Here is a 27,539-nt window from a genome sequence, read left to right as displayed (position 1 = left end):
CCCCAAGGGCTATCCTGTCCCTTCGCGAGTCCTTACGCAGGCAATGAGCCCTCCTCTGACTTCATCTCCCCTCCCCTGCGGATGAGCATTGCCCATCCCCAGGAGGGTCGGAAGACCCGGTCCTCTCCCCCTTTACTCCATAGGGAGAATCCCCGCCTCTTCCATAGGGTCCTATCGTGCGGAGGGGGCGAAGCCTTACATCCTTCATCGCTGGGGTCCTGTTTCCCTCCTAGGAGGGATCCTAAGGCCCTGTCTTCCGCAAGGATCCCACAGGATCCAGTTGGACCCTTGGGGCATGGCTACGAGTCTCCCCAGGAAGAGCCCCCTTGGATGGGAGACCTCGCTGCCAGTCCATCAGGAGGAGGAGCTCCAGGGGTCGGAACTTGCGTCCTGGCAGGTTCTGGCCCTCAGGAGAAACCTCAAGGGGGTCCCAGATCCAGAGATTCCTCTTCGGTAAGGGAAGGATACGGTCCTGGACCGAGTCTACTCACCCAAGGACTCCCTTACGCCAGTGCAGCTTGCCCTGGTCTCAGGGAATGGAGAGCGCCAGAGACTAGGCCGAGGGCCAGCTCTCCGAGCTTGTCTTCTTCAACAATCCTGGCTGGTATCGAGCTCCTCCCTCCTCCCTGGGTAGGGATCGGTGAGGGGACGGGCCCTGCGGGCGGAAGTCCGGTCCATGTCGGAGATACGCTCCCTCCAAAAGGTGGCCAACGGGTGCCGAGGCCTCCTTAATCATCTCCTTCCCTTCTCGACTCTGTACAGGGTTGTCAAACAGTCTCCGTTCAGCATAGCGACAGTAAATGCGGTCAGCTTTGCGGTGAGACCACAAGACTTCATGTGTACTCTGGTCCGGTAGGACTCGTACTTCCGGTCCCGGTTTCACCCATCTTCAAGGAAGTACTGTGGAGTTTGCCTGGAAGGCGGATATACCAGTTCAAGAGCTGTGCTTCGGCCTCTCCACAGCACCTCAACAGTTCTCCGATACTTCCACTCGGATCTCTTCACGGGCTCTCAGGATCGGCTTCCGGACACTCCGTTTCCTGGGTGACTGGCCGATCCTGGCAGTCTCAAAGGCATCCCTTTTTCGTCATCGGGACAAGCTCCTCAGACTTTACCAAGTTCTAAAGATCATGGCGGTCCTCGAGGAGTCCTCCCCGCAGCCCTCTCAGAGTCTGGTATACCGAGCCTGGTCTTAGACTCCTATCTCCCGAAGCCTTCCCTTCAGACAACAGGGTACCAAGGCAGAGGAAGGTCGCGAGACCTTTCCTCACACGAGAAGACCCCCCCATCCAGAGGTTGTTATGTCTCTCCTCCCTGGCCCGTCTGGTTTCCACAGTCGCCTCAGGATGAGTTCTCTCCAGTGGCGACTCGGGGCGCGGGGGAGTCGCGACACGTCTCCCCAGACGCCAAGACCCCTAGGGGACAACCGGTACAGATGGACCCATAGGGGTAGGAAGCAGACGAGGGCCTACAATAGGGGGTGGTCCTTCTCGTCCTTCCCCCAAACTTGATGCTGTCTTCGTATGCGTCAAAGGAAGGGGGGGGGGGCACGTTTTGATCCACAGGTCCTCAGGCCGGTGGTCAGAACCAGGAGAACCTTCTCTAGGCCTACTAGAGATGGAAACCGTGTTTCTGGCTCTTCAGTAGCTCTGCCTAGCCTGGCGGACTACTCTGTGGTTATGAGGATCAACAACACCACAGTGATGGTTTTCTGGCCCAGACAAGGAGGTGCTCTTCGGTACAACCATCCCATCCTGCGGTAGAGATACCGGGATGGTCCGAGTCCCCCTCGGTCTCCTTAGCAGCTCGCTTGATTCCAGGCAAGGAATGGGCTCGCCGACAGTCTGAGCAGTGTGTCACGGACACCACATTCCGAATGGTCTTTGGATCCTCAAGTAGCCTACAAGTCCTGTCTAGGTGGGGCTCGCTCTGTGGACCTTTTCGCTACAGCACTGAGCTGCAAGCTCCAGCTGTACTGCTCCCCGGTCACGGATCCCAAGGCCCTCTGGTAGGATGCTTTCCAGCAACGGTGGGACATCGTCGATGTGTTGCCTCCGTAACTTGCTCCAACTTCCCGCCGGGAGTCTTTCCAGCTTCTCCTCAAAGAGAGACGATTTTCGCACAAGTGGCGAAAAGAAGGCCTGGACACCTGCGCAAGTCTTCCGCAGTAGTCTCCCAGGCGATAGAGCGAGTTTCTGTGGCCGGTGTCGAGGAGAGGGCATCCCTCCACACGATGCCGCTTCCAGTGATGGCGGAGCCCCTAGTGGGATTGCGGGATTAATGTGCCTTTCAGTTTCGACTGTGAAAGGCTATCCCTCAGCCTTAAGTCTTGCCTCCAGGCTCTAAGGTCAAATATTTCTCCCCTGTTGGAACTCTTCCTTCGCATGGGAAGCCTTGTCCTCTCCTGCCCTCAGTCGAAGGTGAGACCTCTTCCTTGGGACGTGGTTCGAGTCCTCGAGTCTCTAAAGAAACCCACTGACGAACCACTACGTAAGTCCCCAGATCACCACCCTTCTGGGTAGACGGTGTTCCTGCTAGCCTGTCTTCAGCCAAGCGAGTCACATGGTCTCTCTTACGACTTCGCCCATTCATGGGGTTAGGGGGAGGCAACATTCAGGTTCGTCCCTGAGGTTTGTTGCCGAGACTCAGAATCCGGGAGTGCCGGGCCCGCTGTTCGACACCTTCCAGGATTCGAGTCTCCGTCCTGTAGCAGATGACTCAGACCATCTCCTACCTTGCCGGTAGGGAGTCTGAGCTGGCGTCTTCAAAGAACAGCTGCAGTTCGTTCTCCAGGCCCAAGTCTCGTTCTTGGATCCTGGGTAACGATGAGAAGGGTCTCCAGGAGTACCATCTCGGCCCGGATTCGCAGGGTGCTACACCCTGCCTTTAATCCTGACCCTTCTCCGTCACATCGCCCTAGAGCCCATGATGTCGGGGGTTTAGATACGTCCCTGCCCTTCATGGAGCATCATTCAGTGACGCAGGTCCTTCAAGCGAGGATGTTGAGCATCAGACCTTCTTCTCATCCCCTTACCTGAAAGACATGACCCACAGGGGCTCGATACGTTTCTATCGGCTCTGTGGTGGCTTCACAACAGCTGGTCTAAACCTCAGGCTCCTTGATGGATAAGTAGCAGAAGGTTGAGGGCATTGTTACCTGGTGTTAGTCTGCATGAATGAAAAGATCTGTCTGGCCCTTATTCTTTTCTTCATCCTCTCCTCCCACGGAGAAAGCAGCATCCTGGGTTCTCTGCACAGCTGACCTCAAACCACTGCAGGTAGACCATGCTTCCTTTTATACCTAGTATTAGGTGTAATACTGTCATGTCCCCATACCCTGACGAGGTGGTATTGGGAGAGTCCTAGCCTGGATTTCCTTCTGACGGACTCCAGGGCAACTGCCTGGAACAAGTCACTTTTCACCTTCGCACACACCTTATGTAGGCCGTGGCAGTTTCACAACCGCCAGCGAGGAGCAGGGTTTCCCTATTGTCCGAGTACTTGATCGCTTGAATATGGAATCCCCGGGCAAGCCAAAGCCAGTATGGCCGGGACTTACCACCCTTCCTAAGGGTTAAGTCACCCCATGTAAATAGCGTGGTTTGTATTTCAGTTACGGAACAAATGACAAATTCGTAGATAATTTGTATTTTTCCTAACTATACAAACCCTAGCTATTTACAGTTATGTGCCCGCCAGCCCTGTCCTACCTCTAAGTAAAGTGGATTATTCTCCGGTGTGTGTGAGGGGGAGGGTAGATAGCTACACCTCCCCTACCTCCTCGCTAACTAGCGAGAGGGTAGTTAACCCTCGTTAAAAATCTAATGGCTCGTCATTCAGCTACGCCGAAAGTACAGTAGGGTCCCGAATTATGCGAGAATTTGGTCGATTAATGACCTCGTGTAAATGGAAAATTGCGAATTTCGAAACACACAACTAACAGAAATAATTCCATTGTGGCCATGGCAACCAGCAATTTGCCTATTCAAATGTGTTTACTACCCATTTCCAATACTTTCTTTGTACTATACTGTATTTCTTTATAATATCAAATTGTTTTTGTAAATAAATAAAACATTTAATATACTTTAAAGTTCTAATAACTTGAAAAATGGTTAAAATTATAACCAGGATAGGTGTAAACACCATATATTTCCCGTTACAACACAACCCAAAATACAGACAAATTTTAATGTTTGTCATATCTATTGTATAATACAACTGGTGAATAGCAAAACCATCACTCTATAGACTAGCTTGTTGTATGATTGAAAATCCAGAATTATCAAAATAAAGGCGATTTTATATCATGCGTTTCCTAAACACGCTAAAAAGCAGAATAGAAAACGACAACCAATGTTTTGTTTACGTTTAACTCTGATCACAACGAAGAAACAGACGCATTTATACATCTGTGTTTTTGAATTGACAGCAATTTTACCAAGTATAGATTATATGTTGAATTTGTTATTACCAATGTTCTAATTATTTTTTATTAGAACTTTCAAATAAATGAAATGAATGCCATTTATGAAATGTTTTTCTTTATGATGCCGCCTGAAACGGAAACCTTCCATTTGTTTACGCTCCATCTTCGATCATAATAAACAAACGAATGCATTAAACACACATGATCTAAGTCATAACTAATGATATTACAAACATTTAGTAAACATTATGTTATTACAAATATTTTACTTACCGTATCCATATAAATTCCTAAATTCGTAGCAAAGCTGGAAATTTTTTTTTCCTTATGCGTTTAATCCACAATAGCAAACTGCCGCTAATGACAGAGTGATAACTTACGATAATTCTAAACTGTTACGAAAGATAATTGTCCTTTCCATATCCAAAATACTTTTCCTAACTTCAGTTATAAGTCAACTTGTACCCACCTCAATTATGGATCCATATGCAAAAAAGGTAAAAGAAGAAAGTACTAGGCCTATTTTTAAAGTCACCGAACAATTAGGTTACCGCTATAACGTTCGATGAGAGAGAGAGAGAGAGAGAGAGAGAGAGAGAGAGAGAGAGAGAGAGAGAGAGAGAGAGAGAGAGGGATGGTTTTAAAGTACTAAACAATAAATATGATAGTTTATAACACATTGGTGTTTATGTAATATTAACTGTATAGATGGTTTGAATAAGTTAAGAAATGGTGTAAACAATTCTTTGTTATAGTATTCGCGCGGAAGCTAGACATCAGCTGATGTGATCACAGCCAAAAGTAAAACAAAAATAAGTTAGCAATACTCGATTTTTAAAACACACCCAAAATTTTACAACATAAGTACATGTTTTATTATAGCGCAATTGACATTTAAAGAGTAAAAATTTTCTGGAATAGAATGGTGTTTCCTAAAAAATAGTGGTTTGCTGACGAAATCGGTTACCGTATTTTAAGCTATGATTGAAATGGATGTATACACGGTATAATTTTTTCGTTTTGTATTTAATTGACACTTCAAGAAAACCGATTTTGGTTTCTTCATCTATTTGTAAGTATTGTATAACGAGAGAGAGAGAGAGAGAGAGAGAGAGAGAGAGAGAGAGAGAGAGAGAGAGAGAGAGAGAGAGAGAGATATTATGACGCAGAAGGTTACAGACCTAGAACAGGGGAGGATGAAGGTGGGGGGAGTGATGAGATAGGCTGGGTGGACTCGCAGGGGAGACGGTAGGTGACGGGGGAAGGGGGGATTTGGTTGCCAGTGGCTAAAAATAGATTCTGAAAGACGGTAAAGGGAAAAACGAATCCCATCGAATAAACAGAATAAGGAAAGGGAATAAGATTCAGAGGAATAATAGATATAATGGAATGAAAATGACTAGATGGTGTTAGTTGTGATAAGAATAATTTAGATATTTGAAATAAGAGTGTCTGAGGAGGTATAGAAGGAATTCGTGATAAATATAGAGGAATATCAAAGGATACAGTTAGTTTGCATTAAAGGGTTTGTTATCGTTTATCGGCAGTGAATAGCCTAAACTTCGGTAACGAGTCGTCAATATTTTGTCATATTTTAAACAGTATACATTTGATTTGCAAACATTGGTTTTGTAGAGTAGACGGTAAAATAAAATCGAGAGAGAGAGAGAGAGAGAGAGAGAGAGAGAGAGAGAGAGATTTCTGCCATCAAATCTCTCTCTCTCTCTCTCTCTCTCTCTCTCTCTCTCTCTCTCTCTCTCTCTCTCTCTCTCTCTCTCGATTTTATTTTACCGTCTACTCTACAAAACCAATGTTTGCAAACCATCAAATCTCTCTCTCTCTCTCTCTCTCTCTCTCTCTCTCTCTCTCTCTCTCTCTCTCTCTCTCTCTCTCTAGATTTTATTTTACCGTCTACTCTACAAAACCAATGTTTGCAAATCAAATGTATAGCCTACTGTTTAAAATATAACAAAATATTGACGACTCGTTACCGAAGTTTAGGCTATTCACTGCCGATAAACGAACCCAGTCTACACGTGAAAACCTTGAACGCCCAGAGGGAAAAATAAGGCTTTTAAATATACTGTACTAAACAAAAATAATGCTTTAATATACCATCATTAACACTACCATTACAATTATCGTAAGGTTGGAGAAAGATAAAGATTGCCGAGAACGTAACCACATTTCTGTTTACATTTTGTCAGCTGGACTCGCACAGTTAACAGTTGATTTCATTGTTGATGTGGAATTTTATCCTTAAATAGGCTATTCATTATGAAATTATGTTAATGAAATGTAATGTTAATATTGTTTTGTAACATTTATTATAAATCACCGTATTTAGGGCTACCAATATACTTAAAAAGACTATAGATTTGATACATTTTGTAGTGCTTGACTCGCGAACTTTGAACAGCCTCGTGGATACAGAAAATTTATTTTTGAAAAATAGCGATCGTGGAAAAGGGGAATCGTGTAATTCGAACACGCTTAATTCGGGACCCTACTGTAATACCCTATGTAAATAGCTAAGGTTTGTATGGTTAGGAAAAATACAAATTATCTCCGAATTTGTCATATTATTATTATTATTATTATTATTATTATTATTATTACTTTCTAAGCTACAAGCCTAGTTGGAAAAGCAGGATGCTATAAACCTGGAGAGGTAGAAGGTGTTACTGGGAAGTATGGTGTGCCAGGTGAAAATTTGAGTGGTGAGAGGCTGGTAGATATGTGTGTTGAACAAGAGTTGGTGGTAAGTTGTAGGTTTTTTTCAAAAAGAAAGATATAAACAATTATGCATGGGTTAGAGTGGCAAGTGGGAGAATCGTAGAAAGGGCATTAATGGATTTTGTGTTGAAAACAACAAGGATGGTTGGAAGATTGAAAGATATGCATATGTTTGGGGGTATGGCTAACAGTATGTTTGAACCAAGGAAGTTAAATGGGTGGAGGTGGCGCAGGTAGGGGAAACGGTGAAGCCAACTGTCATAGCCGACATGACCCCCAACGTAGGTAGGAAGGTCTTGAGAGGAGAGTAATCAGCTAGCGCTTTACCCTTTCCCCGTTACTCTTGAGTATTAGGATAATCCTAAGAAGGATCAATTCCTCATAAAGGGAAATGGAAGATTACTGTAATGAAGTGATAAAAATTTCATTTGTAAATGGATAATTCCCTCTAATGTTTTCATCAGGCACAAGAATTTAAGATAAAATTACTTCTGGCTTCTAAAGCGAAGTAGTCATTAAGAAGGAAATGATTCATGTTTTGGAGTTTTTTTTTTCTATACAATGACATACAATTCATTCAGGAAGTGACTACTGGCCACTAAAGTGTATCAGTTTTTTATACGTCTGACGATTTCTCATTTGATTTCTTTGCCAGTAATCTTGCCAAGAACTTTTTGGCAGCATGAAAATTTCTAATCTGTTGGTATTTTTCTTCAACAGCCTTATTAAGTTGAACAATATGATTATTATCTGGTTTGGTTATGTACATATGCTTACATGATTTTGAAAATATATTTATAAAAGTATAATAATCTAATACAGATTACAATTTTTTGCATACCCTTTTATTCAATTCCATATGCCTATCACTGCCAATTGCTATTAAGTATCTGAATTACTTTTCACAGCAGGCATATACTATATGTATCACGTCATCAGATGGGTGTATTAGAGCACCTTTATTTTCCAGTCTAATTAAAGAATGCAAAGAGCTATTATATCAGTACCAGTAAAAGCATTAATGCAGGTTTGATACTTTAATGATATTTTCAGTTTAAAAACAACGGATCCCGTAATATAGGCAAGAATGCTGCTTAAACTAAAATTTGTTTGTAAGGTGCAGAAACCTGACGGGCAGTTGGGTTGTTATTACATCCTCCCATAGATCTAACTTGACCAAAAGAGAGTTCTAGGTGATCTTGGCTTATCTTATACATTACCAAAAATTTGATTGGGGTTCAGGACGACCTATTAAGTTATCATATATTCTAATCAAACTCTGTATACAAATTATGAATCCAAGAAAGCCAGTTTTGCAATTGGAATTCAGCAGAGGTTTATTACATGGAAGTTTAAGTTGTCTTAGATATAATTCTGTATGACCCAAAAAATTTTAAAGAATCTTTTATTCTTTTTTTATTGGTCTTTTAAAGTCCCACCCTCACAAATTCCTTAAATTCATCAAATCAAACAATTATTTATAATGGTAATAAAATTAATTGTTGCTTCGTATCCCTTGAGCTCTACGAAATAGTTATGCAGACAAAACTGCAGTGTTTTTGCAACAGATTCACTTAGTAGTTGCACTGCAAGTCTAACATTCATCTTTTTTTTTTCAATTCTTGCCAGATGTCACAATCCTGATATATACCCAAAATGCCAAACCTTGCATTCTTGAAGCTTATGTAATTCTTCAAGGAAATCCTACTTAATAAAGTTTCCTTCCACATCAACCAAATATTTTTCCCCCTAATGAATTCCTAATTAACATTGGCATATGGCATGTGTGAAAAAAAATAAATATCTGTTCTTGCATCCCTGCAAATGGAGCTTTTATATTTTCAGAATCTAGATTGCAACCAATCTCTTTATCCATAGCAGCATTCGTTGATAGTCCATTCAAAGTTAAAGAGATAATTTTGACCCCCCTAAATGCAGCTTATTACCATGCTCAGCTGCACCTAGTCCATTTATCAAACAAATAGTCTATTGGAAATTTCCAACTGCCCTTCCTGGGTTCACCATAAATGCAAGTACTTCTCTTGCAACTGGAATGCTATCATCATCCAATTCAGTACCATTGTCAATAAAACCTTAAGGTCTTGTGCCATCCCACTCAATTTGTTGCCTAATTGATATCTCAGCCATTATCAATGAACATAATTGTTGCATCAGCTATCATCTTCAATACTGAAAATGAAAGACTAGTGAATCCTGGTTTTTCATCGACTTCCTGATACCATTTTGATATAATTCGAGGTTGTGGTAAACATAACATTGAAAAAAGCACTTGCCAATGAAATATAATAGTATGATTTTAATTTTCTCGAATATTTGATTACATTCATGAGCATTACACGAGGTTGGCATTATTAACTGAAGAGCAGGAATAGTTTGTAGCGTGTCGATGCAGATGATGGACGTATATATAGGTCCCAGCCATCAGGTTGCGACCATTTTGTCTACACTTGGCCGAGACGGCCGACTTCACTTAATCCGCTTGGGGGACAGCCATTTAATCTCCTTGGTTTGAAAATTTTTTGTTTGAAGGAAAATTAGTTGTAGCAAAAGAGTGGGGAAATAGAATTTGGGGATGTAAAAGGGAGGTAGTGAAGGTGGATAATTGAAAAAACTAGAGGTAAGAATTGAATATCAAGAAAAGTTGAAAGTGAGAGAAACTGGTGATCTAGAGGAGAAGTGGAAGTTAGTAAAAGAAAATCTCGGTCAGTATGCAAGTGATATGTGTTGCAAGAGGATTGTTGGAGGCAGCATGAGGAAGGGTGGTGAATGTTAGAATGAAGGACAGAAGATGAAAGAGGAAGAGGGCATTTGAAGAATGGCTGCAGAGTAATAATGTAAAGTATGAAAGATATAGAAAGAAAAATGTGGAAGTAAAATGCAAGATAAATGAGGTAAAGAGGGCAGCTGACTAGAGGTGGAGTCAGCGATTGGGTCATTCATATGAAGAGAATATGAATTAGTTTTGGAAAGAATTGAAGAGAGTAAGAAAGTGTGAATCAAGGAATGAAAAGACAGTGAAGGATGAAAATGGAAGGTTGTTGAAAGGAGATGAGGCAAGAAAAGATTGGCTGAATATTTTGAAAATTTGCTGAATGTTGAGGATGATAGGGAGGCAGATATAATTGCTGTTGTGGGTGTTGAGGTGCTAGTGATGGGAGATGAGAATGAGAGATAGATTACAAGTGAGGAAGTGAAGAGAGCATTAGATGAAACAAAAGTAGGAAAAGCACTTGGTATTAATGGTGCGAGAGCTTAGATGTTGAAGGAACTGGGTGTGACTGTACTTGAATGGTTGGTGAGATTATTTAATATCTGTTTTATGTTGTCAATGGTACCAGTGTGTGTGTGTATTTTTCCGCTATACTATACAAAGGTAAGGGAGATGTGCATGAATGTTTTAATTCTAAGGGTATTAATTTGTTGAGTGTGGTTGGAAAAGTGTATGATAGAGTGTTAATGAATAAGATTAAGGATAAAGCAGAGAATGCAATCTAAGAAGCACTTGGTGGTTTTAGAAAAGGTAGGGGATGTATGGATCATATTTTTACAGTTAGGCAGATATGCGAGAAATATTTAGCGAAAGGTAGGGAGGTGTATGTTGCATTTATGGATCGTCAGAAATTTTATGATAGAGTTGATAGGAAAGCAATGTGGGAGGTAATGAGGTTTTATGGAATTGGTAGAAGGTTGTTACAAGCTGTGAAGAGTTTATGCATAGGTAGCAAAGCATGTGTTAGGGTAGGAAATGGAATCAGTGAGTGGTTTTCATCAAGTGAGACAGAGACAGGGATGTGTGATGTTGCCATGGTTGTTCAATTTGTTTGTTGATGGAGTTGTAAGAGAGGTGAATGCTTAAGTGCTTGGTCGTGGATTGGCACTGATAGATGAAAGTGATCATGAGTGGGATGTGAATTTATTGTAGTTTGCGAATGATACTGTATTGGTTGCAGACTTGGAGGAGAAGCTGGGTCGATTGGTGACAGAGTTTGGAAGGGTGTGTGACAAAAAAGGAAGTTGAGAGTTAATGTATGTGAGAGTAAGGTTATGAGTTGCCCGAGAAGGGAGCTACGCTAGATTGAATTTCATCTTCAGTGCAGAGTTACCTGAGGAAATAGATCAGTTTAAGTACTTGGGGTCTGTTGTTACTGCAAATAGTGGAGTGGAAGCAGATGTATGTCAGAGAGTGAATGATGTAAAGTGTTGGGGGTAGTGAATATAGGGTTAGGAATGAATGTAAAGAAAATTTTGTATGAGAAAGTGATTGTACAATCTTTTATGTATACATCGGAGTTGTGAGGGATGAAAGTGACGGAGACACAAATTGAAAGTGTTCGGGATGAAGTGTCTGAGGAGTATAGCTGGTGTATCTCGATTAGGTATGTTTAGGAACGAAGTAGTGAGAATGATAGCAGGTGTAAGAAATTGATTAGTAGCTAGAGTTGATAGGACCGTGTTTAAGTACCTGGACATGTAGGGAGAATGGAAAATGCTTGTCTGCTGAAGAAGGGGAAGAATTGTTGTCAGGGTTCCCAAGAAGGCTGCTGTTCAAACTAATCTGGTTAGACAACCAATTCTAAGGCAGTTTATCCGAACCCAACTGTACTCTATGAAACTATATGGAGACTATCACATTATTAGAATCTAGGGTTGTTTTAGCCCTCTTGATTGCCCTTCTTAGGTTGTAAAAGATAGGATAGTATTTTATATATGTTTATTTTTAATATTACCAATCCAAGTATGTATCTGGACATTGCAAATGGTGTGTATAATTTTTTTTCTTTTATATATATTTGTATATATGTAAATGAATACATACATTCCCTTGATGTATTAGCATATTTATTACAGGTAGAGCAGCTTTAAGGATGAAATTATCTGTTTCATTACTCACCTGTTATTCATATTGTTCCTTTCTCAAAACTGGTCAAGTATCAGCATTTACCTCCAAACTAAATCTCTCCTTTTTTCCTTTATTGCCCTACCCTTCTAGTGACGTATTGGGATCATGTGGCAGTGTATGGCAATAATACTACATGGGTAGATCATGTCACTTTGTCTTCCAGTTTATTGTACTGGAATGGGTTGGGGTGGATTATCTTTTTATAGGAAATTTTTACTGTAATTACATAATAAATTGCTAATATCTTATTATTTTTTCAATCATTAGGGGTCGTGGATCTCGTGGAACCCGAGCAAGAGGAGGTCGTGGCTCAAGAGCTACTTCTGCTTCAGGATACCAGGCTAGCTCCAGCAGAGCATCAAATGCAAAAGCACAGCTTGAACTGTCTAGGTAATTATGCTTTCTGTCACATTTCAAAATAATTGTTAAGAGTTAATTAATTAAATACTGTAATTTCTATGAATCTTACATGAAATTCGCAGGGCTACCTATCAGGGAGCGTAACTTTGTTGACAATGAAAAATAAGATTAAAGAAAAATAAGAAATACTACTCCAAAGTCTGTTCAGACTGACGGACAACGATATAATCAACAAGAACTGTACAATTTTAAACATAAGACTTACCCGGTAGTTATATATATAGCTTACGTCCCTGACGTCACAGCAGAAAATTCAAAACTCGCGCCAATTGCCGATTGGATAGCCAGGTGTACCATCCCTGCGCCCTAGCGAGGTACATAGGAACCAATCCAGGAACCCTCATATATTCCCTGCCGCGCTAGCGGCAAGATGTTGGATTTTTCACTCGTTGTAACCTGTATATTACAGTTATCTTGGTGATGTACAATTAATTTTTAGCCTTCCCTGTTTGGATTTTATTTTTACTGAGTTTTAGTGCTTTAACTACGTTTGTATCTTAACCGAGGTAGGAATGGGAGTTTTTCCCCCTAGTGTAAAACTTACGAACCTAGTCTTTAAACATGATGGCGGAGATCGTTCCATCTCTATGACGTCACAATCATGTGACGTAAGCTACATAGTACTACGTAATATGTTGCATAATTCTTTTCTTTGCTTTTCTTGTAAAGAATGAAAAGGAAGTCTAACTTACAATAGTATTTAACTTTCAATATAAAAAGATTATATTAATTTTTAAGAAAATATTTGTCTTTTTAGTATTCATTCTTTAAATCATCAATCTATTTTCAAAGATTAAATAGAACTAGCATATTATTAATTTTCACTGTGTAGTTCTCATGAAAATACGATGCAGTCCCAGCAATTCTTGATATCGTTGTTTATTTTCTTTCGATGTTGGGATTCTAGTATTATTCGTATATTCACATATACAGTATGTTCCAATTGTAAAGTGTAGCAATCCACTATTTTTGGGAACCCTTAAGATTAAGTGTTGTTTACATATATATATATATATATATATATATATATATATATATATATATATATAGATAGATATGTATATATATACAGTATATATATATATATATATATATATATATATATATATATATATATATATATATATATATATATATATATATATATATACAGGATATATATATATATATATATATATATATATATATATATATATATATATACAGGATATATATATATATATATATATATATATATATATATATATATATATATATATATATTTTTTTTTTTTTTTTTGGGCTCAAGCCATGGCGTCCTGATGGAAGGTTCCTTTTTGGTAGCTTCCTTGGGTAAATAACTACTAAGATATTCCCAGAGAATTTAACCACAGGTTATCACAGAATTCTAACTTCTGGAGCGAGTATCCTAAAGGTTTCCCTCTTAAGACATCGTATATCAACAGGGGATGCATGTATTAACGCGCCACACAGCTATCTACACGCCGAACAGACTTAACACTTCGGTGTGTAAGAGCGGAGAATAGCTGGGAGCCGTTCCACAGCTAATTTCGTCCGTGGCTACTTTTGGTACTCGAGACGTAAACAAACGGGCGCCATTGCTAAATGACGTCACGTCCGTCTTCATCCTTTGCATAGTAGCTCGCCTTACTTAGACGGATTTTCCCTGTGCTTACTTTATCGACTTGCATCTTCATCATGTCGCTACCTTCGGCCTCGCCTTCTTCTGGAAAGTTGAGTACAAGGTTCCAGTATTGTTTAGTTAAGCTCTGACCGTAAAGTAAATTTTACTTTTCGAGATATTTGATGTTTTGTGGCAGAGCTGTGCCTCAACCGGACCCGCCATTTTATGGCGTCGTTGTTGTTCTGCATGCCTTATTTAGTTAGCCTCAACAACGCTTCCGGCCTTATTTACTAATCGATACTATTAGTTTATTTAGTCTTCATAGCTAGGAACTTTTATATCGTGTTTTGACGCTTTTTACCGGTCATCGATTGACCCCATACCAGTTGGCTACTATAGCCCCCAGGCCAGAGCGCCTATATCAGTGTTCATGCATGATATTTATCAGTGATCCTAGGCTTATTTATGAAGATAGTGGCATTATTTTACAATACTATTGACTGTGATGCAAGTGTTTTCGCCTTCAGGGACCATATAGGGGATAGGTTAGTTAGTGTGTCTTTCTAACCTAACCTACATGTAGGACCCTTATATGCTTCCTTCATCCCCCTGCCCTAGGGCATTCCCTCTGTGTAGCCTTGCTCCCCCTACCACGTAAGGGGATCAAGCTCATATCAGAGTATTTTATCGCCTCTCTGTCCTCCCTAAGGGAATGATCCCCCCTTAGGGTTGCGCCTGAGAGTGAGGAACGGCTAGTCCTTCCTCTATTGCTAGGGCTAGGTCTACGACTTTCCTGCAATAGCGATATGTCTTCAATCCTTCCTAGTTCAGGACGTACATCCCTGCTCTAGGTTAGGTTTTGGAGGGGTTAATTCTGTTCCTTGCTGAAACTATACCCATGCACCGTTTTCAGTCAAGCTGCCTTACCCTAGGCTAGGGAGTGTCCTCCCTTCCTTAGTGGCCGCTCTGGTACAGAACCCCCTCCATGGAAGACTCTTCTCTTCTCCCCTCCCCACCTATCTCTTGTATGGCCTAGCCTATACTTAGGTTAGTCTATACCCATCTGTCCCCTGTCCTACAGCTCCTCCTTAGGGTGGAGTGATAGGGCTACCTTGAGCTTCTGTGTGCAGTCCGCTCTGGTACATATACCCTTCATAGTGTCCTATGGGGTTAGCCACTGGATGCGTTCTGTATGCAGGGGTCTCCCCCCCCCCTGGGTGTCCCCTAGCCCTCCCTTGGGCTACCTTAGCTCCCGGTCCTCTGCGGCCCCTGCTTCTGGGTGATAGAGTCAGCCTCTATCATGGGTACACCCACTCAGGGGGGATGTCTGGGAGTCCATGGCCGGACCCCTACATCCCTCCTTCTGTCTCTTTCACTATCCGGGTGCCGGTCCCTTGCCGCCTCCACTGTCGGTGATACCCACCTCCTACCTTGGTGACTCATTCCCTATCCCCTCGGCCGGCAGTCCTCCGTGTGCCGGGGGACTGCCGCCTGCCGCCGGCCTCCAGCCGATGGCTCTCCCTCCTTCCTCATAGCTTGGTCGTCCGCCCGCCGGCCGGCCCCCGGAGTGCCGGCATCCACTGCCGGCAGTCCGGTTCTGCTATAACCATCCTTGTTCCTGTCACCAAACCGGCAACCTCCGGCTGCCGGAGCCGCCGCTCCCTCTGCCGGCGGCCGCCACCCTGGTTTTACTCTTGACTTTTATATTGTCTGTCCTAATGCCAGAAACTGCTGGAGCGGCCTCCGGCGTGCCGGCGGTCTGCCGGAACCTTCCGGAGGCGTCAAGGCGACTTGCACCCCCTTCTACTAGCTATCATCTGATATTGATAGCCCTACACTGCAACCAGATGGCTTGTTTATGTAAATGGATCAGTATCTTATTACTGTTCTATTGGTAATCATGCTGTCTTCTTGCATTTTACAGATTTCCAGCATGCTGCGTGTATCTTAGCGCGGCTGGTTGCCGGAAGCCGTTACCCTATGGGATCTTTAGTCCCCTAATTTGGAACTGAGTGGCCTCAGTCCCAACCTTATATCCTTGACAATTCCCATAGAATTCTATCCGCCCTATGGACTTCTACTGGAATTCTATCCTGTGCCTTCGGTCACCTCGGATTGTCCAAGGATGAAAGTTACGGTAACCAGCCGGGCGGGATGCACGGAGTATGTTCCTATCCTATCTCAACCCTTCCTCTGTGCATCACACCCTTTATCAAGTTAAAATTAATTATTAATATTAACTTAGTTTAAGAGCCATTCTTATGACTCCCCCAATACTCATTTTCTCTTTCTTTTACAGGAGGAGCAGATGAAGTGTGACTACGACTTCTGCGCTGTGAAACGCCCGCAATTCTACGGGCATACGGCGTGTAGGACTCACGCCCCTTGTGCCAACAAGAAAGGGGACTTGAAGTTCTGGGACCGCAGAACTGTGTGGTCTGCCAGGATCGGCTAGTCAATGCCTTCCATAATCCTCTCTCAGCGGAGGTCAGGGACACTTCTCGGGATAAGCTACGCAAGTGGGTGCGTGGCTTCCAGAAGAATGCCACTGGACCATACCTGGCCACTGAAGAAATGAGGTCCCTTCTGTTCCCAAAGGCCTCCCCCAATTCTGTAGTTCCCAAAGAACTAATCCCCACTGTCCAAATTACGGTGGAACCAGACGTAGTCATGGCCCAGTCCATGCACGAGTGCCACCTGGATTCCAAAAACGACGATCATATGTCGGATGTTTCGGAGGGTACGGAGAAGACCCTTATGGCCCAAGGTGCGGAAGATGAAGAGGACCAGGTGGATTACACCGAGTCGGAGCAAGAGGTCGCTCCTCCTTCCATCACCGCCCCTACTCCTACACCGACGGAAGTGTCTCTCCCGTCTACCTCCACTACCCCGGAACCCATTCCATCCGCCCAAGAGATGTTCCGGATGATCAAAACCATTATGGACCACAGGCTGAAAGAAAATCAAGAGTTCATCAGGTCCATGATGGGGTCCAAAGAACCGAAGAAGATCTCGGTTAAGGATCTCCCTGCATGCTCACACGCCAACCCCTGGAGGTATGCTGAGCATATGGTTATCGCGACCGGCAGGATCTTTGTCAGCGATAAGATCGGCACGGTCCCCCTGGAAGATGTGGAGTTCTTCCCAAACTTCGAGGCTTACCCGGACTGTTACGTCCGGCTCCGTTCTGAACCTGCCTCTAAAGAAGAGACCGAACCCAAGGAGGAGATAGTGTTCGATCTCACGAAGGCCCAGGCTATGCTAGCCAACACATTTAAAAGTAGGGGTTTTACCTGCTCTAAGCTTCCGGCCCTGAGCAAGAAGCACCCTACCTACGTCGCACCCGACAATGCAGTCCTTCCCTTCATGGAAAAGGCCTTCGCTGCGTGCCTCAAGGCTGTGGAAGAAGGAAAACCCTGCCCTGCACTGGAGGAGTGCAGACCCTTCTCCATAGTAACTCCCCCCGACGCTCGACACTGGAAGGATATCCAGCATACTTTCGTGGTGGGAAAGCTAGATCCTGACGTAGCCGGACGTCAGTTTAACGAAGACCTCTCGAAACTCAACGACCACCTCCTTCGTCGGGAACAAGATACGAAGGAGAGGCTTGCAGCATCCATGTCCCACCAGGTCCAACTTGACATCATGGCTTGTGACACCAGAGTACCAGACCACTACATGGTACTCGCCAAATCCCACATGGCAACCCTGGTGAAGGATTTGTTTCACTTCATGAAGGCTCGGAGAGCCTGTCGAGAATTTGTTCTCAGGTGCCACTGTGAAACATGAACTCCGGAGGCTGATTTCCTCCAACATCTGGGGTAAACACCTCTTTCCCTCTGACCTCGTGAAAGAGATTACTGACAAGGCCGCCACGGAGAACAGGAACCTTCTCCACAAGTGGGGCATGTCAAAGAAAAGGAAATCCTCCCAGGACGACGGACCTCAACCTAAGAGGAAATCCTTCAAGCAGAAACCCCAGCAACGTCAACAGAGACGGCAGTTTCCGGGACCCGCTACTCCCCAAGTGGCAGCTCAACCACAGCAGACCTTTCAGCTGGTCACCCAACCGGTCTTGTCACAGTCACCGGTTTTCACCCCTGCTTTCGAGCAACAGTCAACTACCTTTCGTCCCAAAGGCAGAGGCTCAAGCAGAGGTGCAGGCAGAGACGCGTCTCACCGTCCCTCCAGAGGCAGAGGAGGAAAGGGAGCTAGCGGCCGAGGCAGTAAGCCCTCGGGACACCAGAAGCAATGAAGTGCTTCCGGTGGGAGGAAGACTCCGCCAATTCCAGGATCGTTGGACCTTCGATCCCTGGGCACACAGCATCGTCAAGAAGGGTCTAGGCTGGAGTTGGACTCAACCACCCCCAACCTTCCAGCAATTCTTCCAACAATCAACCCCCCTTCTGGAAGAATATGTCCTAGATCTCTTGAACAAGAAGGTGATAAGGAAGGTAAAGTCCACCAGGTTCCAAGGGAGACTGTTTTGTGTCCCCAAGAAAGACTCCGACAAACTCAGAGTCATTCTGGACTTATCCCCCCTCAACAAGTTCATAGCGAACGACAAGTTCAAGATGCTGACTCTTCAACAGATAAGGACCCTTCTGCCTCGAGGTTCTTACACGGTCTCCATAGACCTGGCGGATGCCTACTGGCATGTTCCAATGAACCATCACGCTTCCTCCTACCTAGGATTTCGACTCCAAAGGAAAAGCTACGCCTTCAGGGCCATGCCCTTCGGCCTCAATGTGGCCCCTCGGATCTTCACAAAGCTGGCGGACGCCATAGTACAACAGCTCCGCCTCCGAGACGTCCAGGTGATGGCCTACCTCGACGATTGGCTAGTCTGGGCTCCATCGCCCGAGGATTGTTTAAAATCCTGCAGCAAAGTCACCCAGTACCTAGAACACCTGGGATTCAAGATAAACGTGAAAAAAATCTCGCCTCTCTCCAGCTCAGAAGTTCCAATGGTTAGGAATCCAATGGAACCTTCAGTCACACCGCCTTTCCATCCCCCAGAAGAAAAGGAAGGAAATAGCAGGGTCTGTCAAGCGACTACTGAAATCCAAGCGGATCTCAAGACGCCAGCAGGAACGAGTTCTAGGCTCTCTACAGTTCGCCTCGATCACAAACCCAGTGCTTCGTGCACAGCTAAAGGATGCAGCGGGAGTCTGGAGACGTTCTGCATCCATCGCTCGAAGAGACCTCAAGAGACTGCTCCCAAACAGACTTCGACTTCTCCTCAAGCTGTGGTCGGAAGCAAAGGCCCTGAAAAGGTCCATTCCTCTTCAACACCCACCTCCATCACTCAACATCCACACGGACGCTTCGTTGGAGGGTTGGGGAGGTCACTCCCACCAAAAACAGGCTCAAGGCACATGGTCTCCCCTGTTCAAGACGTTTCACATCAACATCTTGGAGGCCATGGCGGTCCTTCTAACTCTGAAGAAACTCTCCCCGCCTCCCTCGATCCATATTCGTCTAACCCTAGACAACTCGGTGGTAGTTTGATGTCTCAATCGCCAAGGCTCAAGATCGCCCCAGATAAATCAGGTGCTTCTGACAATCTTCCGTCTGGCAGAGAGGAAGAAATGGCACCTGTCTGCAGTTCACCTACAAGGATTCCGCAACGTGACAGCGGACGCTCTGTCTCTCACCAAGTCCCAGAACTTCAGATTGATCTCTTCGCAACGAGCGACAACAATCAACTTCCTCGGTATGTGGCCCCGTACGAGGACCCCAAGGCAGAAGCAGTGGATGCCATGTCACTGGACTGGAACAGATGGTCCAAGATCTACCTGTTCCCTCCCACCAACCTTCTGCTGAAAGTCCTCTCCAAGCTGAGAACCTCCAAAGGGACAGCGGCCCTAGTGGCTCCCAAGTGGCCCCGGAGCAACTGGTACCCCCTGGTCCTGGAGCTGCAGCCCAAGCTGATCCCTCTCCTGGGCCCAGTTCTCTCCCAACAAGTACAGAAGTCGACTGTCTTCGCTTCATCATCGAAAATCAAGGACCTTCATCTCATGATTTTCTCTCCCTAGCCACAAAGAAGAGGTTTGGGATCTCGAAGAAAAGTCTGGACTTCCTCGAGGAATACAAGACCGAATCCACAAGACGGCAATACGAATCATCTTGGAGAAAATGGGTCTCTTTCGTCAAGGCAAAAAATCCTAAGGAAATCACCATTGATTTCTGCATGTCCTTCTTCATTCACCTTCATGGACAGGGATTAGCAGCCAATACGATCTTGACTTGCAAATCGGCCTTGACTAGACCACTGCTGTATGCCTTCCAAATTGATCTGTCCAGCGACATCTTCAATAAACTGCCGAAAGCATGCGCTCGTCTACGCCCAGCACCCCCACCGAAACCGATCTCCTGGTCATTGGACAAGGTGCTCCATTTCGCCTCCAACTTGGATAATGATTCATGCCCTCTCAAGGATCTGACTCAGAAAGTTATATTTCTCTTTGCTCTTGCTTCAGGAGCCCGAGTCAGCGAAATAGAGGCATTGTCAAGAGAAGAGGGTCACATCCTGTTTACTGATTCAGGAGACATTACCCTCTCCCCGGATCCGACGTTTCTCGCCAAAAACGAATTACCCACCAAAAGATGGGGCCCCTGGAGAATATGCCCCCTGAAGGAAGATGCCTCTCTATGCCCAGTAGAGAGCCTCAAGGTCTATCTTCGCAGAACTTCGAACTTTGGTGGAGGCCAACTCTTCAAAGGAGAAACATCGGGCAGCGACCTGTCACTGAAACAACTAAGAGCGAAAATCACCTACTTCATTCGCAGAGCGGATCCTGACAGTACACCCGCCGGTCACGATCCTAGAAAAGTTGCATCGTCTCTGAATTTCTTTCAGAGTATGGACTTCGAAAGCCTTAAAAGCTTCACAGGCTGGAAGTCCTCGCGTGTTTTCTTCAAACATTATGCGAAACAAGTGCACGAAGTCAAACATTTTGTGGTAGCCGCAGGTAGTGTTATGAAACCTGCACCTAACTCTGCATAGAACAGCGAGTTATTTGGGACTCTAACTCTTCGGGTGCCTATGTTGACCCTCGAGCGATACGTAGTGATGTCGAAAACACTTAGTGCTTTCTTATAACTGTTCTTATCCCAGGTGAAATGTCATAGTCGTCACACAAGTGCCACATGCCTAGAGCATGATGTGTTTTAATTAAAGACTGACGTTCCTCGAGAACGAGTGCCTACTAATAAATTTGAAATTCCCTTTCAGATTCAAGAGCAAGTCTTTATTACTATGTACATTATATTTACTGTAAATTAAATTTACTTATTACTGCAATTCATTTATTTTTCTGCAATTGTGAAATAAAATTCTTATTTTATTACTTGTGCGTCTCAATCCGCTCCTACTTATACTATAAAATACATGCCTGTCATAGTTTTATTATCCCTTCCCTATGGTTCATGGAGATAATAAGGTCCTAACCCTTATTATATATTCACCTTCGCAATGTAATATTCCAATGCGAATACTTACTCTTCATACCCTAAAGACGAAACTCTCCTTCTCGACACACAGTGTCCAACCACCACGTGTCTGCCTTCGAGTATGTTCCGATACGAATGCCAACCATTCATTCTCGTCTCCAAGTTCTTCAGGTTCTTCTAGCAAGGTGAATAGCCCTTCGATAACCACTTTGATCTCGGCATGGCCCGTGGGAACTTCACTGCCAAGGGGGGCAGGAAGATTCTTCCCTACGGTTCTTTTATTAAGATTACTATGCTACATTGTTCAAAGCCCTTGGCACTTACCTAATAGGGGAAAATCTACCATGATACATTGATTCTCTGGTATTCTTCCATCAGGACGCCATGGCTTGAGCCCAAAAAACGGATTGTGAGCGAAGCGAAAAATCTATTTTTGGGTGAGATAGCCATGGCGTCCTGATGGACCCTCCCTGCTACTTCGTCCAGTTTTTAGGTCCCACCCTGCTCTACTGTATCATGGTGATCGGCAAGCAACTGGCTTCAGGATGAGGACGGACGTGACGTCATTTAGCAATGGCGCCCGTTTGTTTACGTCTCGAGTACCAAAAGTAGCCACGGACGAAATTAGCTGTGGAACGGCTCCCAGCTATTCTCCGCTCTTACACACCGAAGTGTTAAGTCTGTTCGGCGTGTAGATAGCTGTGTGGCACGTTAATACATGCGTCCCCTGTTGATATACGATGTCTTAAGAGGGAAACCTTTAGGATACTCGCTCCAGAAGTTAGAATTCTGTGATAACCTGTGGTTAAATTCTCTGGGAATATCTTAGTAGTTATTTACCCAAGGAAGCTACCAAAAAGGAACCTTCCATCAGGACGCCATGGCTATCTCACCCAAAAATAGATTTTTCGCTTCGCTCAAAATCCGTTATATACGTTATTGTGATATCTGTTCATTTTAATCATAACAAATCACTATTTTTGGGAACCTTTAAAAATTAAGGGTTGTTTACATATATATATATATATATATATATATATATATATATATATATGTTATTCCTATATCTGTTCATTTGAATCATATAACATGTAACTTTCCCGATAGTTATATATAACTACCGGGTGAGTATGTATAACATTTATCTTTACCGGTAGTTATATGTAACTACCGGGTAAGTGTGTTTAAACATTTATTTTACAATGAAAATATCAGTGTAATATTTTATAATAGATATTTTGTTACAATTTTATTTAGCAAGAACTAGAAATGATTTTGCATTCTCATTCAAGTCCTTGGCAGTAGAGAAAGATCTCTCACAACGGGCAGGACGAATTATAGTCTTTTGTGTAAGAGTTTAAAAGTGCAAGTTTGTGCTAAATTAGTGCAGTGAATTTCTTCAGCACAGCGGACGTTTTTCCCTAGCCTTAGACCTCTTCCAAGCACCCCAACCCCTGGGATAAGGAATGTCGATCGGCCAAAGGAAACGAGAGGCGTTAGCTCACGAGCAGACGTCCTCTCGAGCATTACTGTTGACGTTCCCAAGAACGCTCGCCCTTGCCATGGGAAAGCAAAGAGCATTGGACGTTAAGCTACTAACATTGCTGTTAGTCTTGCATTGCATCACATTTGCTGATAATAGCAATACTATAATGCTTACAAACCAACATAGACACGGTTTTTATCCCAGAGCACCAGTCGGCCATTAGAACCCTCTGATGAACCGAACGCGCCAAGTGACGCAATGAAGATCATTTTACGCGCTGCGGTAAGTCTTTCAGGATGCTCGGCGCCACGTCTTTCAGGACGATCAGTGCTACGTCTTTCAGGACGCTCGGCGCCACGTCTTTCAGAACGCTCGGCGCCACGTCTTTCATGACGATCGGCGCCACGTCTTTCAGGACGATCGGCGCCACGTCTTTCAGGACGATCAGCACCACGTCTTTCAGGATGCTTGGCGCCTCGTCTTTAAGGACGCTCGGCGCCTCGTCTTTCAGGACGCTCGGCGCCTCGTCTTTCAGGACGCTCGGCGCCTCGTCTTTCAGGACGCTCGGCGCCTCGTCTTTCAGGACGCTCGGCGCCTCGTCTTTCAGGACGCTCGGCGCCTCGTCTTTCAGGACGTTCGGCGCCACGTCTTACGAGATCTTTGTCAGAGGAAGACATTGGTAATCACTTTTCCCCTGTTGAATTTGAGATTATCATAAGGAGAAGATCCTTATTCCTTTCATCCTTCAGTTGATTTAGAAACTCTTGAAAGTTTTTATGATTAGATTCTAAATTATTTTATGCCTGTTGCTCCACGTTCGCCACCCTCTGAATTTACACGTGGTCATCAATGGAGCCTTAAGGATGATGGGAGACTGTTTGGAGTCTCAGAAGGACCAAGGAAAGACAGCTTTCTTTTTTCCTCTGAATAACCTGGCCTCTAGATCTTGTATCTGGGTACGAGATTATTTTTATTATTATCTCTAGCCAAGCTACAACCCTAGTTGGAAAAGCAAGATGCTTTAAGCCCAAGGGCTCCAATAGGGAAAAAATAGCCCAGTGAGGAAAGGAAATAAGGAGATAAATGATGAGAATTATTTTACAATAAATCATTCTTAAAACAGTAACAACGTCATAACGTCTAAAACAGATATATCATATAGGGTGGAGGTCTAGCCATGTTAAGGTCGAGGACTTTGTGGCAACCCCACAGAGACTGTTACGGCCCCCTGGGTGGATTGCTGGGTCTCTCAAGGAATGCAGGTAAATGAGGCATATAAACCTATGAAGCCAGTTTCCTTATCAGGTATTCCAGGATAGCAAGGGTGGAGGTCTAGCCACATTAAGGTCGAGGTCCTTGTGGCAGCCCCACAGAGATTTTTACAGCCTCCTGGGTGGATCGCTGAGTCTCTTAAGGAATCCAGGCAATGGGGCAGGATAACTTTGAGGTCCGTGCTATTTCTAAAGGATGGATGCGAAATCTTTTTCCTAGTGAAACCTCCTTTGTTAGTTACTCCGATAAGACCAACAGACTTTGCAACATCAAATGTGTCTCCTTTGGGAGAGGGAGGATTTTATCCGGTCCTGGATGTAACTGCTCTCAATGCCTTTGTTCAGAAGTCAAAGTTCTCCATAGAGACATCGAAATCATGAACTATTTAAAGTCTCATGTCAGCCTGGTCACAAGGGGAAGCAGAGTCTGACTGGTTTCACCTTCAGGCAGTAGAGCCAGACTATATAACTTCTGGCAATCTTGGGAGAAGAGGGGAGCAGACCTTTGGTCAGTACATCTTCTGAAGGAGGATTACAATTTCCTTTCATAGGGAAACCTTTAGTTTTAGCTCCAATAGATCTCTCTCCCAGATCTAGAGAGGAGTATAAGAGGCAGGCTTTGCAATTAAACTTTTGCTAAATTTAGCAGAATACTGCACTCAAGAGTCATCAGAGCTTCCCTGTATCTGGACGATTTACTTATCAGAGCTCTTTCTTACGATCTTCATGAAGGATTTTCAGATAACTTTGAACCTATCAGAATAATTGCGTATTCCTGTCAACAAGAAGAGTCTCTTCTGACACCAGGACGCTTAGCACCACGTCTTATAGGACGTTCGGCGTCTTGCTCTGTTAACCTCTCGGCGCCACGTCTTACAGGACGCTCGGCGCCACACCTTCCAGGACGTTCGGCGCTACGTCTTACAGGACGCTCGGCACCACGTCTTACAGGACGCTCGGCGCCACGTCTTACAGGAAGCTCGGCGCCTCGTCTTTCAGGACGCTCGGCGCCACGTCTTTCAGGACGCTCCGCGCTACGCCTTTCAGGACGCTCGGCGCCACGCCTTACAGGAAGCTCGGCGCCACGCCTTACAGGATGCTCGGCGCCACGGTTTACAGGACGCTCGGCGCCCCTATTAACCTCTTGGCGCCACGTCTTACAGGACGTTCAGCGCCACACCTTCCAAGACGTTCGGCGTCACGTCTTACAGGACGCTCGGTGCCACGTCTTACAGGAAGCTCGGCGCCACGTCTTACAGGACGCTCGGTGCCTCGTCTTTCAGGACGCTCGGCGCCACGTCTTTCAGGACGCTCGGCGCCACGTCTTACAGGAAGCTCGGCGCCACGTCTTACAGGACGCTCGACGTCGGAGATCTAGCAAGAGGCAAGACATTGAACTTGAGAACCTCGGACTTCGTGATGACACTAGTCGAATCGAATGTCGAGATCAAGGACGCCTTAGTTCCGATCTTTTTGATCACGAAAGTTTTTTTATGAAGCGTCTAGCCTTAGTACAACGCGGCGACATAGGCGGTGATCTGGGTTTTCTTGACGCCAGGAGTCAGGACCTTGCTTTCTTCTTCATTTTAAGGACCTCACGATGAAAACTATTTTTTTTGTTAGTCTTGTGACAACTAAAAGAATAAGTTAATTCATACGTTTAGTAAAACGTTGGCTTTCGAGATAAAATAGCTATCTGCTCTTTGCAGTTAGGCTTTCTCACCAGGAATGACCGACTTTCTCAACCTTGACCCAAGGCTTTTGAGTTTCAGAATTTTTCGGATATGGTTGGCGAGGAGTTGGAGAGAGTCCTGTGTCCAGTAAGAACCCTGAAGTTCTACCCAAGCAGAATGAAAGAGTTGCGAGGCAAGTCGAAAGCTCTTTGGTGCTTGATTAAGAAGCCCTCGTTAACAGATGTCAAGAATGTCCTTTCATTCTTCATCAGACTCTTATAAGAGAGGCTCATACACATTACAGTGAGACTGGCCTCAAGTTTTCAAGGTCAAGACGCATGAAGTTAGTACTATAACAACTTGAATGACCTTCAAGCAGAATAGATTGTGGTGGAGCATTATGGACACAACCTTTTTGGGGGAGTAAATCTGTGTTCACTTCACACTATTTGAATCGTGTCCAGACTTTTTGTGAGGACTGCTACACTCTGGGACCATTCGTGATAGCGAGTGCAGTAGTGGGTGAAGGATCCACCACTACGTTCCCATAATCCCAATAACCTTTTCTTCTCTTGGAACTTTGTTTTTATGGTTGTTTGTGGAGATTGTGTCAGTCTTCCACAATCATTGATTTTAGTCAGGTGGTCAATTTTGTTCCTTGAAGAGCGCTTGGAACTGGTTATTGGAGGAGGTTCTGTCATAATGAGGTATATACACCGGTTTGACAGTCCCTAAGAGATCTTCAGCCCCCTGGAGGATCGCTGGATCTCATAAGGCTAGCAGACATAATGAGGCAGAGAATCATTGAAGTCAGCTTCCTTATCAGGTACGAACCCTTAAGTTTGTTTTAATTAACTCTTAAGCAGAATTCCAGATATACTAGCTGTCTCTAACCCTCCACCAAAGGTGTTAATCAGCTATATTTATAACCACCGGGTAAGTCTTATGTTTAAAAATGGTATTTTCATTATAAAATAAATTTTTTAACATACTTACCCAGTAGTTATATATAATTAAAGTCCCACCCTCCTCCCCTCTAAGAGACTAGAGGCATGGAATATATGAGGGTATGAGGGTTCCTGGATTGGTTCCTAGGTACCTCGCTAGGGCACAGGGGTGGTACACCTGGCTATCCAATCGGCGATTGGCGCGAGTTTTGAATTTTCTGCCGTGACGTCAGTGACGTAAGCTATATATATAACTACCGGGTAAGTATGTTCAAAAATTTATTTTATAATGAAAATACCATATTAACACCAGAGTGGGCAAAACGGTTACAAAGCTGCTGCATTTTTGCTAGTGTTTAACATTATTATTTCTATGAACCTCTCTTAATGTTCATATGGCTTTTTCACTAGAAGCTCAGTTTAATTAACATATACCCGTGAAGTTTTGAAAATTTTAAAATTTTCTTTCCCTTCAATAAAAATGTTCCCTCAGTAAAGGAATGGAGCAGTCTAGCTGTAAGTAATAAGAATTCCAGAAGTAATGCATCAGAAACTCTTTGGTCTTTCAGTTTCTCTG

At 44.1% G+C, this 27,539-nt stretch overlaps 1 protein-coding gene across 4 annotated transcripts in view; it reads left to right on the top strand.

The window, feature by feature from the left end:
* Nucleotides 1-27,539, top strand: part of mre11 (double strand break repair nuclease mre11) — a 432,238-nt gene that overhangs the window by 221,754 nt on the left and 182,945 nt on the right. For all 4 annotated transcript variants that reach the window (XM_068387688.1, XM_068387701.1, XM_068387695.1 and 1 more), the window contains exon 13: nucleotides 12,354-12,476. In XM_068387688.1, the coding sequence (XP_068243789.1) occupies nucleotides 12,354-12,476 (123 nt within the window). The remainder of the gene's footprint in view (nucleotides 1-12,353; nucleotides 12,477-27,539) is intronic.

Source organism: Palaemon carinicauda, chromosome 1 (genome assembly GCF_036898095.1).
Source record: "Palaemon carinicauda isolate YSFRI2023 chromosome 1, ASM3689809v2, whole genome shotgun sequence".
Classification (NCBI taxonomy): domain Eukaryota; kingdom Metazoa; phylum Arthropoda; class Malacostraca; order Decapoda; family Palaemonidae; genus Palaemon; species Palaemon carinicauda.
Note: the sequence above shows the minus strand (reverse complement) of the source record. Positions and strands in the feature narration are given on the sequence as shown.